Genomic DNA, 16,859 nt, shown 5'->3' with positions numbered 1-16,859 from the left:
AGGAAATAATTGATTACTGTCATAATTATTCATTTTAGCAAGTTTTTCAAAGGGACATAACCCACCAACACGCGAGCATGAAAAAAGGAAAACATTTGAATTATGTCCACTTCGGTTATTACCTAAATGGTTTAAAATAATTTACTTCAAAGTATCCAATGACAATAATCGCATATCCAATAAATCGAATACTTTAAATCTGAAGTCTACTACTGTCCATTGTTTCAATGGGACAGTAAGCCAGTGTGTCTGGTTGGTAAGTTACTGCCCTTTCTTTAATTAAAAACAGCTAAAGTCGGGAATATGAAAATGATTATTAAATGTATCATACATATACAATGTACACGAGTATCGAATTGTGCTTATCTTGAAATGAAAGACTGTGCTATCATATTAAATATTTGCAATAAATCTTACACAATTTGAAGTACCCTAGAATGATGCAAATTTAGAAAATATTGCAATGTTGACCTTTTTAGCCCGATGGGGTTGTTGTCTCTTTGACATATTCACCATATCCCATCTCGTTATTGTATTTCATTATTGCGAAAAGGCGTTTGATTTAAAAATCGCACTACAGGCTTTACGTGGTTTTCTTCAAAATAAAAAAAAAATAAAATTCTATGGTGCTCTTAAAATGATAAAAGCGCAATTATTAATGCACGCAATAGTTTCTAAATGTACATTACTTCGGGTGAACGATATATACATATGCAGGTTTTTTTTAGGAGAGCAAATTTACAACTTATAAGTAAAGGAAAAAATAAACGTTTCTTAGTCCCTAGGGTAAGGGAAATAACTTTTAAAATCAGTGATATGTCTGCATTGCAATTAATTTGCCGCTAGTTAAAAGGTAACGAAATCAATCTTAGTTACTTAAATGCTTACATGATATTATATAAAGTGGTTTAAACAAGGTACTAACGATTTGTAACAGTTTTGCCCCTTAGCCTTGGTCTTTCTCTTTAAATGAGACTCAGTTGCTCAAACCACATTTCATTTTAGTGAGTGTGTTTATAATCCAAGCTTTTGACAACAACAAAAAAGGAAAACCGGGAATGTTTCAAAGTGTTCTGACATTTTTAGTGTGATTCAAAAGTCATTACAAATTTTGTCTGTCAGTCAACCAAACTATTTGTGTGCAATAAGGTATGTAAAGTCTCGTCATGTGACTCCGTGGTTTCACGAGAATGGGTCCTAATCTACCATTCAAATACATAGAGATTTATCATTTTCAGAGCGTTGCGTTCAGTATGTTAAAGCAAAACATATTTTCGTGTAAAAATGCTAATAAAACTGATAAAATCCAATTTCCACATGATGAAAGTGTGAAGAAAAGGCGTAAAATAGAAGATTTCGCATTGTAATACAGTGTTTCGAAATCCCTTAAGTAAACAATAAAATGCAGACCGGTCTTTGGATTTCAATACGTTCTACATAAGAAATTCCGGTAAGGAAAATGAAACTAGAACGAGACTTTCCGACCCTATAAGGTACTGTTTAAGCAGAATATGCCATACATAGGACTGGTTTTAACTGTTAAAATGCATGAATATCTACACAATCAGAAAACGAATGGAACATGAATATACAGTCAGGGACCAAGTTCATTTGTTGTTCAGTTAAAACACGTGTTAAATTATGCATAAGATACACAAAATATACTTCGAGGAAGGAATCATTTGATTTTATAGTGAGGATCGAATTAGTAGAAAATTCAGGTAGGATATATTTGTTTGAATGATTCAGCAGTGCAATAATTATCGGTCAAAATAAAAAGGCATGGTTTGGAAAATGTGAGTTAAAGCTATAAACAAAAATCATTTGAAAAAATAAAAACAAAAACAAACAAAAAAATAACCAGTCCTACCATCAATTTAAACCTCATGAAATAAAATCAAATGGTTGGTCCTTAACGATAATAATTTATAATTAATAAGCAAAATATATCATTTTGAAAGAAGGAAAACGCTTACATTTAATAAATGTGCGGATCTTGTTTCGCGCACGAGTTACATCGTAATGCGTTCTTTGCACGAATAATTATAAATTGGTTATTATACAGATTTTACTCCCCCCATTTATTGCTGGTTTCAACATAAAATTCAAATTTTATAAACGGCGGATTGATATACATATTGTGATATTTAATTTGTAACATTTTTGCGGAAGAAAGTCTGAGACAATGAGCATAGGCAGAGCATAATAAATATACACTTCCGTTTATAATGATGACGAAACTGTCTCCCCGTGGCTATACTACCTAAAGGAACCGTATGACCGACTCTGTCTTGTACAGCTTCACTGGTATATTTAATCTCATACATGTAATAAGATAAGTTCTAATGTTATTGAAATTTTCCTTTAGGACTTGAGCGCTTTGAAGATTGTTTACAATCGTACATCTGGGGGAATGTATTTCACTTTTCCATCACCAACATATGCCAAATTAGAAGTTCCATTCTTTGCTAGGTTTGAAAAACTTATATCATTAAGTGGTGGATATCTGTCGGGATCTATAGCTCTATCTTCTTCCAGTGCTGGACCCCATTCGGGCTGCTTTTTGAACACCTTCGGTATCTGTGTAAAGAATAGAAAATATCATGAACTTTTACGATTTGTTGTCATGGTAACATAACTCTCATTAAATAACATATAGTGTAGTTTCGTTATTGTTCGTCGGTTTCATACTTACATGCATGTGATTTTCACGGGTAGTATGGAAAATGACGAATTCCTAAAATAATTCAAACCTTAGATAAAAAGAAAAGGAGATACAAGTTCACTCGGATTGTAAAGTCCAGGATCTGTCCAACAAGTTTAATTTAGTACCAGAGCCAGCCATATTTTGCCACCCTTGTTTCGGTTGAATAAAAATTCAAGCAATGGTCTGGTAGCCAGAAACATGTAGCATCTGTCATGTGAACATGTAATAACATGTAACTTTATCGTAAAATAATCGAAACTACTCGGCCATTTCCCGCTACACTTACAAATAACCCAAGATTTCTAATTTAAGAATTATTGATATTGTACATGTAGTGATACATGTACGCGTATCGAAGTAGTTCCATCCACTAGATGGCGCCAAAAAATTAGTTCGATATCACTAGAAATAAAGAACAATAACTCTACCAAAAATCTTGGCATGAAGCGAGGAACTAGGGAAAAAAGTATTGGTAAAAAAAACAACCAGTTTTTCTAGCTATAGTTTAAGAATCAAATCGGACCAATTCTGAACAGATTCTTACGCCTTTTTTAGTGTAACGAGAAAGGCTGCGGCGTTACGATTGTGTCATAAACGTAACATTCGTTCAGTTGTATCTTTCTTTATAATATGAGGAACATTTTTATTTATTACTTTGAATGACTCACTAAATTTTGATACTCATAAGCACCGCACCTAAGTACAGGATTGGTATATACTCGGTATGAGTCTCACACATAGTTTCATAGGAACATCTCTCAGCCTTTAAAAAACAACAAAACAAAAAAACAACAAAAAACAACAAAAAAAAACCCCCAAAAAACAAAGCAACAACAAGTGGTTCTGTAAAGGTGACTGATGTACCGGTTGTTATAATTTGAAATCACTTCTCCAAGATTTAAGCTACGCCCCGAAATATACTTACTCCATATCTACAAGCCTGAACGATAAAACCGACCAATACTGCAGCTAATGGGGCAGATACCATCATCCAGCCTAGAGCCTCTGCGTAGTTAGGGAAAGTATAGTTACCATAATACGCCGGAGCATAGTTGAGAGCTGACATAATAACAATAAACTGAAAAAAAATAAAGATAATCAGATCGAACCAATTATTATCGTTCGATTTCGGAGCTTAACATAGACGTTACTCACACTATTGCGATTATAACACACCTATGTAAACTATAAATGGCTATTGTAAACGATCAAAACAGTGAATATGTGAAAGTTGTATACTGTTGGACTCAGGACAAATTATTAGTACTGAATATTTTATCACAAATGGTACTTGTAATAATTTATAATCAATTAAACTTTCCAAAAAAACCGTAAAAACGTCAAAATTTCGCCAAAAATATCAGATGTAACGAACTGTAGGTCCTAAAAAACTAAAATAGTGAATTGCGCTATTGCAGAGGGTAAGAAATTCACTAATTTTTTTGCATTGAAGAATAATTTCATATGTTCTTTTTGTGATAATTATCGAAATTGCGTTAATTTTAGGCAACACGTGTTTCAATAAGCAAGCAAGCAAGCAAGAAACGAAAAGTGTAGAGAAACGTCGACTTCCGACGTTATAACATGTGCCGCAATAGCGTGCGTAACGTCATATGGATATTAAAGCATTAATTGTATGGAGAAATTTATTTGTCTTTATATTATGAAGTTTTATGATTATATCAAGACATCCATTGTCATTTTTTGTTTGTGATAACTATGTCCTACCACATTAAGACAGGAAGTTATTTTATTACACTGTATTTGCCAAAAGTATCCTAATGTCACTTTCATGTGAATTAATTTTATTCGCAAGGCTCATAGATGAAACACTATGAACGAGAGATTGAAAGTGAACATTTACTTGTACAATATACATCCACCCCCTCTTTGTTACAAGTTGGATAAATGAGTGCTCCCCTAATCAACTCACCTTTAGAAAAAAATAAAAGAGATTTTGTCATCATGTTTTTGTTGTTGGGGTTAGGGTTTTTTGTGGCTTTGACATTTTTTACCAATCTTCCGCCTCGCATCTGCATAGCAATGTATGCGTATCTCGCACCTTAGAATTAAGTTCACAGAATAAAGTTATTACAACAAGAAAAGTGAAGACTTTATAACTAAACTCACAGCAATAGCGATAGGAGTGATGCAGGGCCATGTAATGTACCAGTATATCCAAAACAAAAAATGCTGTTTCCCAACCATCATCTCTATATCTCGTCTGAAGTTATTGATGCCTGTAATTTAAAACAAGATAGAAAAAAAACCCGGTCTGGATCGAATCCCGAATAAATCAAGACGCTATCTTAACTAAAGCATATTTCATATGTACAGACTCTTCAAATCAGCTGCTGAATACTGACTTGACTGTGTTAACTCAACAATTGTATTGGCTCAGGCATTCTTAAGCACGCTGCTGTAGGACTGTTTCAATACATGTACAAACATAAATTGGGTTTCGTTCTGTGCTCACTCAAAAATTCGCTTGTCATATGCGAACAAAATGTAAATTATTAACAAGCTATACGAACCACGACTCCATTGACTACTTAAAGTATATGCTAGCTGTTTTACTTACAAGAAAACTCCAAATTAGAATTATCTTACAAAATTCATATATAGACACCATGTACTATGGTCATATGCTTGTTATATAGGTAATATTACAACCGGCTATACTAACAGTTAATTTGCTACCACGTCCAGGTTTCTTACTGCTAAACTATTTGCTGGCACCTCACTATGCACTTACTTTTTCGGGGCGGACCAAGATACTTTGAAAAGGATGGATGCCAACCGGAATTCACCAGAAAGAGGGGAAGGGTGTGCTTGGACATTATTTATCATTTTTGTCAATTTTACACATGAAAATGACAAATTTTCCAATAAAAAAAGAGGGCTGCCAACACTTGCAGCCCCTGAATTCGCCAGTGCTTTTGATTTTACTACATGCAGTAATTCGCTGTGATTTGCATTATCACCATTTGTCAACAATTCGTCATACATTATATTTTATTTGATACCAGCTAGTAGTAACTCACTGTATACATTCCTTCATTCACTAACAACTCACCATACGCATTTTAGTACTGCCTTGCGCATTCTACATCTTTTTTTTACTCACTGAATTAACAATATTGTTTATTACCTTGACTTAGATATCTAGCATTACTCACCGTAAACAAAACATACTCCAATGAGTTCACACAAACTGACGATCATCAGATTGTAACTTCCGGAATACCAATCTACCAATGTCAAAAGATAGATTCCACCCTACATGAAAAAGTAACATATAATTCAGATTACTAGGGGATTTGTGCAACTTCTTTAATTACTTCGAAAAGGCAGCGAGAGAAGTTTGGCATCAATGCAACTCTCATTCCTCGGTTTACAGGGCGAGGTATTTATAAAAAAGGGGCTCTAATCCAGGATTTTTTGAGGGGATTTTAAACTTAGATTTTTAGATCTTTTGCTCATTGATGCACAAAACATACAGACATTTGAATCAAAGATAAATTTATTTTTTGCAACAACAGAATGGTAAACTTAGACTGTTTAAGTACCAGTCCATATAAAATTCAGACATGCCTATGGTAAGGTGATTCATTGTATAGAAAAACCCATGGATCACACAATGCTTTTTTGGTCTACATATGGTATATTTTTATGTGGCAGTAGTCTTTTCTGTACTTTTGAGAAATGTACACTTTAATCTCACTTTAAAATCAACAAAATCAAACCAAATCAAGAACGATAACTCTTGCAATGTCCTAATTTCATGTTCAATCTATATAAATTTTATCTCAAAAACGCAATATCCATATGAATGAAAAAGTGAGGTCTATAACTGTTTCTGAACAAGAAATAAAAGTGAATTGTGTAGGTTTTTGACATGCATGAATTACAAGGTTCATGTTTTAAAGAAACAATATAAAATCGTGTACAGTATGAAAGCGAAGTTGTAAATTACATTATATAAACACAATTCGTTAAGATTTTGTTCAAGGTTAATTCCGTTGACGTCATGGAAATCTAAATAAAACTGTCCGACCTTGTTCCTCCTTTTACAAAACACATAAATTTGAGTTGTTAAACGACAAATTGACTGAAAATATTTCCTATTATTTAAACAAAGCAAAGTGAAAACACCTGTTAATATTTTCTCACGATTCAGTCATTGGTTGATACATACTTTGCAGACTTGGGGCATGCCTAGAAGAAAACCAATGAAACAACAAAATAATGTAAACAGTGTCTTCCTTGGTCTAAGAGTCCTCGGGAAGGAATCAATAAACCCGCTGATAACTGTCTCCATCATGGCAAACTGCAATTAGAATTATACATTGACTGATATTGGTAATTTGTGCATCCCATGACCACCTTGACAGTTGTATAATGTTCCTATGTGGAATTGATTTGAATTTTTCGCATTATGCGTTAACCGGTTGTAACAGTATTAGAAGACGCTCACGCTATCAATATACAGATCATGAATCGCTTTTCGTAATTCACTTTTGCTCCTCCCTTCATGTTATATACAATCCAGCAGCAAGATTTAAAAGGGCAACATATACTCACAAGATGAAATTGTTGTTTTATAAGTAATATGAGAAAGGCAGCAAATTAATACATGCCAGTGTCGGATTCATTTACTGTACTAGCTTTTGTACCGAAATCAAAAAGTGCCGAGATTTCCTATTTTGATCATGTAACCCACAAAGTTTACCATGATTTTCATTTTACAACTGTTACTAATATTGGTCACATTACAGGTAGAATACCAGGTGTTCCAAATTAGTATGGTGCTTATGACAACTAAAATGCACACTTGTGTCTCTTGTTCTGGTCGGGTTTGCGAAACTCGATATATTTTGTTGTCTGTGTTAATAACAACAAATAAGCCTTGAAGCCAATGAAGGGTAAGAACATCTAAATCCATTTATAATACCTGACTGTCAAGTCCAAGAGTAAAGATCATGAAGAAAAACAAGAATGCCCAAAACGCAGGAGCAACAGGCATCCTAGCAATACCCTCTGGATAAGCAATGAATGCGAGACCAGGCCCTGGAATGATATAAAAGTTTTATTTTCTGATGAATGTGAAGCAACGATGATATACCTTATAGAATAAATTAGTTCAATATCTTTTTGAATGCTTTAAGTTGGCAATATATTAAGCATACTAAATATGCATTTGGGAGAAGAACTTGTGTACCTTATGGGAAATTATCAAGACGTAAAGTCCTGCTAAGATAACAAAATAAAATGTTTTCTGAAGACATTCAAGATTTCATTATGATCCTTTGAGAAAGAGGGAGAACATATCGTTTTTGTTCGTTAAATTGTTGTATTTCGGTGATAAAAAATGTTTAAGGAGGTAGACCTAGGGCAAGGGACATAACTCTTGCGAATCATTGGAACGTTTGTAGTCAGCATTTTACATCAATCTCATGTAAGCATCTAAGTAACTTGGATGGATTTCATTCTGTTTCACATGAAACTAAATGTTACTAACCGATCCTGATTCTTACTTTGGTCTGTACTTACCGCTATCAACAACATCTTTGACGTCCCTGTTGAGAGAATGAGCCATAAATCCCAACAACGAAAACACAGCAAACCCAGCGAATACACTAGTACCGCAGTTGATTAAGGAAACAAGGAAAGCATCTCTGAAAATGTAACAGGGAAATGTCTTATAAAGAACGTCTTAGTTCCAATTTATATAGCATTCAGATACCGCTAATAGTAATGAAAATTCGTGGTGGAGAAAAAACCCACTAATAGCAGTGTTTGTTCCTATCTATATACGCCGAATTTTCGTATGCATAGATGTGTATTTTAAAGAGAAAACGTATATTTATCTCCCAATTCACTAAATCTTGCAAAGTGCCGATTTCATGAATAACCTATGCAATTTTTATCTTAATAGCGCAACAGCAGAATGGAAAACGAAGTCTGTTTATGTGTTTTGTAGTTGTTTCTGAATAAGAAATACTAGCTATTTGGGTGGTTTTTTGCCACGCTCGAATCCTCCTCTGTTAGCTATTTATAAAGACTGTTACCTAACAGAAATACATTTACAGAATCTTGGACAATACCAACTGCGCATTTCGGCTGTACAGCAGTCTCTAGTAGTTACACACTAATAATTTCTCTGCTCAAGCTTATTCAAGAATACATCCATGTAAAAGTGATGCAGTTACTATAGAAACTACGATGTACCAACAACGCCATGCAGAACCAAGTATTACTAAAACACGTTTATAGCATAAACGATGATGATGCACGGTGGATAGAGTCGATTCATCAATAACTTAATGCAAAATTTTATTGCTAAAATACGTTTATAGCACATAAAAGGATGATGTTTAAGGGATCGAGTTTGGTCGTCCATTGATTAAACAACAATCAACTGATGAAGTTCTATAAGTAGTTGAATGGACGATTGTGAAAAAAAATCCCTTTCTGAATTGTCCAATCTGTTACATTTTGTACCCAAATTAGTTCATTAGATTATTGGTAATTAATCAGTGAACGACCAACTCTATCTTCGGAACATCATTATCGTGTGCGCTGTAATGCGCCGAAGGAAAGATTATTTTACTCAATATTGCATAGATGTTATCTTCAAACTGCAAAATCCTCTCGCCATTTTTGTATATCTTGACATAACCACTCACAATTATTTATTCAATTTGTTTCGTTCAGGAGTGTGAAATGCGTTTCAATAGTACAGTATTTTTACATGTACTTGTTACATGGCTTTCCCTATTCTTAAATGGACGTATCTTTATGTTTTCACTGTATGTGTATAGTCATTCTGTTGTATAAATATAAACCTTAAAATTTAGTATCAGTGTGTAAGTAGCTTTGCTCCAAAGACATAAACTGGAGTGTTTACCCCTCCGCTTGAGTCCAACGTACGCTTTGAAATTGAATGCGAGTCCAGCGTACAGCCTAAGTTTTTGATCGAGTCCATTTTTTTCATAACTGCGCCTGGGTCCAATTTAAGAAATCTTTTGCGTCCGTTGAGAAAGTAGAGTAGGTCCCGGTGAGGTTGCTGTCTCTTTGACATATCCACCATATCTTTTCTCGTTATGCGTAAATATTTAGATTCAACTTGTTAAAATATTCAGAAATTTACATTTAGTTTGATTTTTAACCGAATATTTATTGACGATTGACATGGTACAGCAAAAAGGGGAAATTTCAGATTTACAAAACTTTGATATTTCATTAACCTGATAGTATTGTTCCTAAAGTTGTTGTAACTTGACATGGTCATAAGTCCACCAAATGCCACTCCAAGTGAATAAAATATCTGTGTAGCAGCATCACCCCACACCTAAAACACAAAGAAGGAACTGAAGTCCATACCTTTACAGTCCGGGACTTCGCTTTTTATAAATATTCATATAAAAAACAGGCTTTCATAATCTAAAAAGGTAACTTAAATCTTTGACATTAAGAAACGTTAATTGTTAACATAAACATTACAAATGAATTGCCCTTATGTCGTTTTTCTGCACGTGAAGAGGAGATAAAACATAAAGTATGCTTGATGACGATTTATATCGTACAGCAAAAAGGGGAAATTTCAGATTTACAAAACTTTAATATATCATTAACCTGATAGTGTTGTTTCTATTCGATGTTCTTCACACTATCGTTTGTACCACATGATTTACACATTACAAACACTCGCATTGTTTCACACCGTAACTACGTTTCTTGGTCTCTTACTGAATGAACAGAAGAGAACCATCTTTATATGTATAAAAGTACTTTTTTTATACAAATGTACGTTTTGATTTCTATGTATACAATTTCTGTGTTTCACAATAATTGGCGACTATACCTTTGGCTCTGCCAATTTGTCCCAATCCGGTGTCATGTAAAATTCTATGCCTTTCTCGTAGCCTTCAAGAGTTACCCCCCTTATCAACAAGATGACAAGTATAATGTAAGGAAATGTCGCTGTGAAATAGACGACCTACAATATTGAAATATACATTAATAGAATCTTTCGACTTCCGGTTGATTTGCTTTTAAGATTTTCTATTTGCTTCTTTCGGCAGTTGTGCTTCATCTCTGTTCTATTGTCAACCGCGTCTGGACCTGTTTGTAAGTTTCTCCTGGTATGATTGTAGTTTTGAAATTCACAGTTTTTCAAATTAAAAGAAAAGAAATTAAAACAAACATACAATAAAACTGCAATATTCTAATACTAAACAAATGAAACAAACAAAACAACAAAAATAAAACAAACAAAAAAAAAACCAAAAGATAAAAGACATCCTTGTGAAACCGTTGGTAAATCATGGTCTCTTCCTGCTTCTCTTCCAAAATGTCTGCTACCAGTTTTTGGCATACTACACAGCTGCATCTATTCTAAAGGAACCGAAAGAATAAAAATACTTACTTTACCAGAGGATTTAATTCCCTTCATTAAACAGAAGAAAATAACAACCCATGCTAACAACAGGCAAATTGTTAGCTTCAAGCTAAGTCCTCCAAAATTGTCAAATCCGTTGGCTTCGTGAAGACGAAGAACATACCGCCTAAAACAGATAACATAAATACTGACAAAACATGTCAATTGACACAAAAATGAACTAGATACAAGCTATCGACCTTTGCATTCCAAATCCTGGTACAGTTGGTCCGTCAACGGCTCTGAAAATCGAATCTATATTTGTAAGAATTAAATCAACATATTTCACACAGTAATCTAAGGCGCTTATTCTACAATTTGTGTATCCGTAACAACAAACGCAAGAGTGACGTCATTGAGTTTTCAATGTACAATTTTTAATCCGTCTCGCTATCATCTGAAAATTTCTACTTCAATTAGAAAAAAAAACTGTTACCAATGCAAGCTTCGTTAGGTTAAAACATCCATTTTATGAAATACAGACTAAACAGTGGTTAAAGTAGCACTAGTCACAAGTCCATGTGTGTCATGGGTAATGTAAGAAAATGTGTTTTATCATTCTCAAATAATCGTCTTCTGCATAAGAATAAATATAGGTTATACTTACGACCAATATTCTTCACTGGGAAGTTTCAGGTCAAGATCACAGGAAGTGGTGTTAGAGATTAGTATAGATGAGTTGAGATCAGAAATTGTATCATATTTTTCTCCGAAAGCGTCAGACAGGTTCACGAGTAGTTTCGTCAAACAGGTAGTGCTTTTAAGTCCTGTAAAAATTAAACATTTCCATGATGTGAATTTCATTGGGAATATATTTTAGTAATATAATGTTTTAGTCTGAGTAGTTCCGTACAGGTTTTCATTAGGTTTTTATGTTGTAATTAGTTGTTTTCTTCTGCTTCTATTCTTTGTCTTTGTCTCTTGGAATTTGAACCTTATTCATATACGTTTTATCTTTTAATTTACCTGGTAAAATTATTCCACTAAGGTCTGTTTTTGTTTAGTTTTGTTTTGTTTTAATTTTTTTATTTACAAACCCAAGGAAATAAAGGTGAAATAAAACACCTTGACTATTCTATGAAAACCAGTAGTCAAAACTCACTTAACGCTTCTTTAACCTTGTCTGTCTCGTTAGTCATCGAAGCGAAATCAGGATACGGATCTTCTCTGCACAAACTAGAGGCCCACTCTTTATCGCATTTTTGCCATGGCAACTTTGTATCCAAGTTAACGAATGACACCATCATGTAGTATATTGAGTACATAATGATGACATTATAGTAGGTACATACCATGGCACTAATGATCACCATAGCCCATCCTACACCTGAAAAGAAGAAATTATGCCTACATTCATGGGGTTGGAACAGAACATTTACCGTAAAGTCAAAACAAAGCCAACGAAGTAAGATAGAGGTACGGTTGTGAAATTCGAGAAGAAATGAACGAACCAAAATAGGAAAAGCAAATGTTTAAAAGCCTATGAAAAGTTTATCACAGCGAAACCTTACTAATGTCACAAGACAAAAGTAGGACCCGATACAGACACTTTGAAAAAGGGGGGGGGGCCAGCCGAGGTTACGCAGAAAAAACTGAAGAAGAATTACACGTTTTGCTCACAATCCCATTTATGCCTATAATATTAAACTATGCTAAAATGAATCAACTTCGTTGTAGTAAAGATAATTTTTACCATCGCGAAACACCAAACTGAAAAAAGATATATTAGTAATATTATCAAGTATATAGTAATATAACATCGCGTATACTTTCTCACTGCAGGATTATTAAACTTACCCATAAAGAAAGGACTGATTCTCCAGACTGTTATGGGTCCCTGGGATGCAAACTGTCCTAACGACAGCTCGAAGAAGAACAGAGGTATTCCAGCAATGACCAACATGATAGCGTATGGAATGATGAAAGCGCCTATAAATACAATACACATACATACAAATGCAAACTTTGAGCCTGCTTAAATCAATATAACTGACCTCAATCATATGGTCTGTATTTGCACAATTTTGCAAAGTATGACTAGTCTGATAATGCACTGTTTGGGTATTATTTCGATTACATAAAATTACTTAAATATTTTTTGTGGTCGTTTAAGGTTTTTATTCTTTTTTTTCCGACGCAGTCGGTATACTTCCGTTTTTCCCCATTTGACCTTATGGAAGCTCTTCTATGGCAACGGAAGTCATCTGATCGCAATTCTTTTTCCCGATTGTCCTAATAGTGATAACTTGGTGGCTTTCGAAAAAACTATCGAAAATTGAAATTGCAGGCCATGTGTTATTTTCTTGAATGAAATGTAGAAAGTTATAAGTAAAAACAGCAAACTTTTACTGCGTCGGTTATCATTTTTAAAGATAGTATGTTTTCATCTTTGCTCGTCTCTATTCATAATCTGTTTTCCTAAAAAAAAAGTCCTTATCGTGAAAGGTACGACATAGTAAGAAAGCAATGTTGTAAAATACAATTAAAACTCGCTTAAAGCAAAATTCTGTTAATCGAATTACCTCCTCCATTTCTGTAGCAGAGGTATGGAAATCTCCAGACATTACCCAAACCCACAGCGAAACCAATGCAGGACAGAATAAAATCCAACTTTCCAGTCCAGTTGCCACGTTCTAGTTCTTTCTGCAAAGAAGATTGATTAATTGATTTGATTGATTATAGTTCAACGTCCCATGGAAGATATTTCACGCATTTAAAGATGGTAACATTTAAATAACACTCCGGGTTAGAATCACGCAAAATGAGATTCATGGTTGAAAAGCCTACATATTTTTATTTTTGATATTTTTTTAAAAGGTCATAGTTAACAGAAATTAACGTGTTTTTTTTTCATATAACAGTGTTCACAGGAGATAAAAAATATATAGAACGTATTGTAGAATTTAAAATTAAAGGAGATAATTATGTAAATGACACTAGAATACAATATAATATATTGGATTTTCGATGTTGATGATCTCCTAAGAGCAACAAAACAACTAAATAACAAAATAAAAATATGTAGCCTTTTTAGGAGTAGCACATTTGAAATAATTTGCATGATTCTTAAAAAGACTGCTACTTAATAGAAGTTGAACAGACCGTGCTTTATCCCAGTCCTGCAAGCCAAGTCAGATTTTTAATTTGCTACCTCATAAAGGTAACAATTCGCACTAAAGCGCATTATTCTGATTCCGAGCCAAGCAATCGTCACGTTTCTAATATGCCGCGTACTTAGCAATGTAGCAGTGACTACCAATTGATACGACTCGGTCGGGGATCGAACCCATTACCTCCTGTACTCGAGACTGCCACGCTACCACGAATCCACCGAGTCGATTGCAATCAAGAACAATTCAAAATATTAGAGATTTGAAACCAACCATCACTAAACAAATAGAAAAAAAATACAACACGAAAAGATGATACCAATAAAAATGTGATATGGTTTGTCCTTTATTTATCTGTTAATTTTTTTTAAAGTGTCTTGTCAATATAAAGATCTCTTTTTAGACGAAAATGACAAAACTAAATAAATGATAACAATGCAACAGTCATGAAAACTAGAGTCATCATACAAAAATTTAAATACCGGTTTTAAACATTGAATTTTCTATTTAGGGTGCAACAATTTAATTTTTATGGAAGGGGGCGCAGGATTAAATTTGTAAAAAAAAAAGCAGGATGGTAACATATGAAAAAAAAATCCAGATTGACCATTCGGGTAAAAAAAAAAGGCAGAATGCGTCTGTTGAAAAAAATCAGCTTAAGATGTTAAAAAATACTAATTACAATTTGAATTATCTGTCATATTTGTATGTATCATAAATAAAAATCAAGGAAAGGCTAGAAGCAAAACAAAAAGTCAGGATAGTCTTATCACAAAAAAATATCCAGGACGAAATAGTTGATCCCAGTCCCCCATAAAAATCAAATGGTTGCTCCTTTAGACTTACAATAAGACCCAAAACCCAAAACTGTCCCTTCACATTGTATCAATTTACAATCATGACATGATTCGCATAATTCGGTTTTAAAGAGATCCAAAAATAAAGATTTATTTATGTAACACAAAGAAGGACAGTCTATCTTTACATGATACGACAATCAATTTTACATTGACAACCTCTAATGGTAATTATGTATAATTTGAACGATTATATGACCGAGAATGATGTGCTTAGTCTAAGTGTAATGGTTTTGTTTAAGAGTCTGGCAGGCTGAAGCATGCATCTCAAAGCCCAAAGGATCTGACGAAATATTAGCAGTCAAGGATGCTTTCTCTATTTTAAAAGACCATTATTTGATGTCTACATATACATTTCAATGAAATTGTAACTTGATTTACCAACAAGATGTGGAAAACCTTTGTCTTTTTCCTTGATTCTGGTCACGCAAATAGTAAAATTAAACTTTCAAAATGGTGTTTTTACCATGTTTCATCTACTGCCTGCATGATTCTGACAGAGATTGTTAAAAGAATGTAAATCGAGATTTGGATCAAGGTTAAAAATAGGTTAGAGTGATGGTACCAAGATGACATATTTATATGAAGTGATCTCAAAGTTAACCCAGAAAAAAAAACGTGATATCACAAAGGAAATTAAAATGACTTCGTCAATAAAAACGAAATAAATAAATGTAATACAGCTTATTAATAACCAAAAAAAACAATAAAAAAATCAATCAAATATATAAAATCACTAACAAAAACAAAAACAAACAAACAAACAAACAAACAAACAAACAAGCAAACTAAAACGACAAAAAAAACCAAAAACAACAAACAAACCAACCAAAAAAAACCTCTTAATAATATCAAAAGATGACAAATAATAAAAATCAAGACAGAAAAAAAACATAAAAGAAATAAACCAAGCAAACCAAGCCCCCCCCCAAAAAAAAAAAAAACAAACAAACAAACAAACAAACAAACTAAAACGACAAAAAAAACCAAAAACAACAAACAAACCAACCAAAAAAAACCTCTTAATAATATCAAAAGATGACAAATAATAAAAATCAAGACAGAAAAAAAACATAAAAGAAATAAACCAAGCAAACCAAGCCCCCCCCCCAAAAAAAAAAAAACAAACAAACAAACAAACAAACAAACAAACAAACAAAACAAAACAAAACAAAACAAAAGAAAAAAAAAACGAATAGTTTATATTTCCCTTTTACTTATGCTCATTAATTGGCGCTTTGTAAATTTTGATTTTACTCCCATTTTATCAATTCAAATATATCTTGAAACTTGGTAAACTTAAAAGTCATCTTTCTGTACCGAACCAGTTTCCACTGTATAAAATACACGTAAATGAAAAAGCTTTAAAATACCCAGACGTTAGACGAACTCTGTGAACTTAATTATATATGCACGTATATCTTATTATATAATTGACAATGGTTAGTCTTTTTAAATTTCGAAATTTAAGACTGGAATTTGTGTTGAAGGCTTTCTTTTCGTTCAATACATCCTGGTTGACTGCCTTGATGTAATTCATATACCATACTTTAACTCTGTAAAGGTATTTTTTTTCTATAATAAATTAGAAAATGCTTTTAAACGTCAATCCTTTTTTTACACAAGGGAACCAAGATTCTAGAGGAATTCAAACAAAGACCAGACAGGGCAGACACACACACAACAAAGAACATAAAATAACCAGAATAACACGTACAAAGCAAGCAACAAAAGTAAATGAG

At 33.3% G+C, this 16,859-nt stretch overlaps 1 protein-coding gene across 1 annotated transcript in view; it reads right to left on the bottom strand.

The window, feature by feature from the left end:
• Positions 1-295: 295 nt before the first annotated feature.
• LOC148605365 (sodium-dependent proline transporter-like) overlaps positions 296-16,859 on the bottom strand; it is a 28,892-nt gene continuing 12,328 nt past the window's right edge. The window contains exons 2-15 of the mRNA XM_088549722.1: positions 13,673-13,793; positions 12,948-13,079; positions 12,253-12,477; positions 11,758-11,917; positions 11,139-11,277; positions 10,575-10,709; positions 9,958-10,061; positions 8,261-8,385; positions 7,662-7,777; positions 6,906-7,037; positions 5,887-5,986; positions 4,838-4,947; positions 3,633-3,785; positions 296-2,580 (exon numbers count right to left, since the gene is read on the bottom strand). Coding sequence (XP_088405848.1) covers positions 2,392-2,580; positions 3,633-3,785; positions 4,838-4,947; positions 5,887-5,986; positions 6,906-7,037; positions 7,662-7,777; positions 8,261-8,385; positions 9,958-10,061; positions 10,575-10,709; positions 11,139-11,277; positions 11,758-11,917; positions 12,253-12,477; positions 12,948-13,079; positions 13,673-13,793 — 1,941 coding nt within the window. The 3' untranslated portion in view covers positions 296-2,391. The remainder of the gene's footprint in view (positions 2,581-3,632; positions 3,786-4,837; positions 4,948-5,886; positions 5,987-6,905; positions 7,038-7,661; positions 7,778-8,260; positions 8,386-9,957; positions 10,062-10,574; positions 10,710-11,138; positions 11,278-11,757; positions 11,918-12,252; positions 12,478-12,947; positions 13,080-13,672; positions 13,794-16,859) is intronic.

Source organism: Perna viridis, chromosome 10, assembly GCF_037379345.1.
Source record: "Perna viridis isolate PV_CMFRI_1.1 ecotype Kerala chromosome 10, ASM3737934v1, whole genome shotgun sequence".
NCBI lineage: Eukaryota > Metazoa > Mollusca > Bivalvia > Mytilida > Mytilidae > Perna > Perna viridis.
Note: the sequence above shows the minus strand (reverse complement) of the source record. Positions and strands in the feature narration are given on the sequence as shown.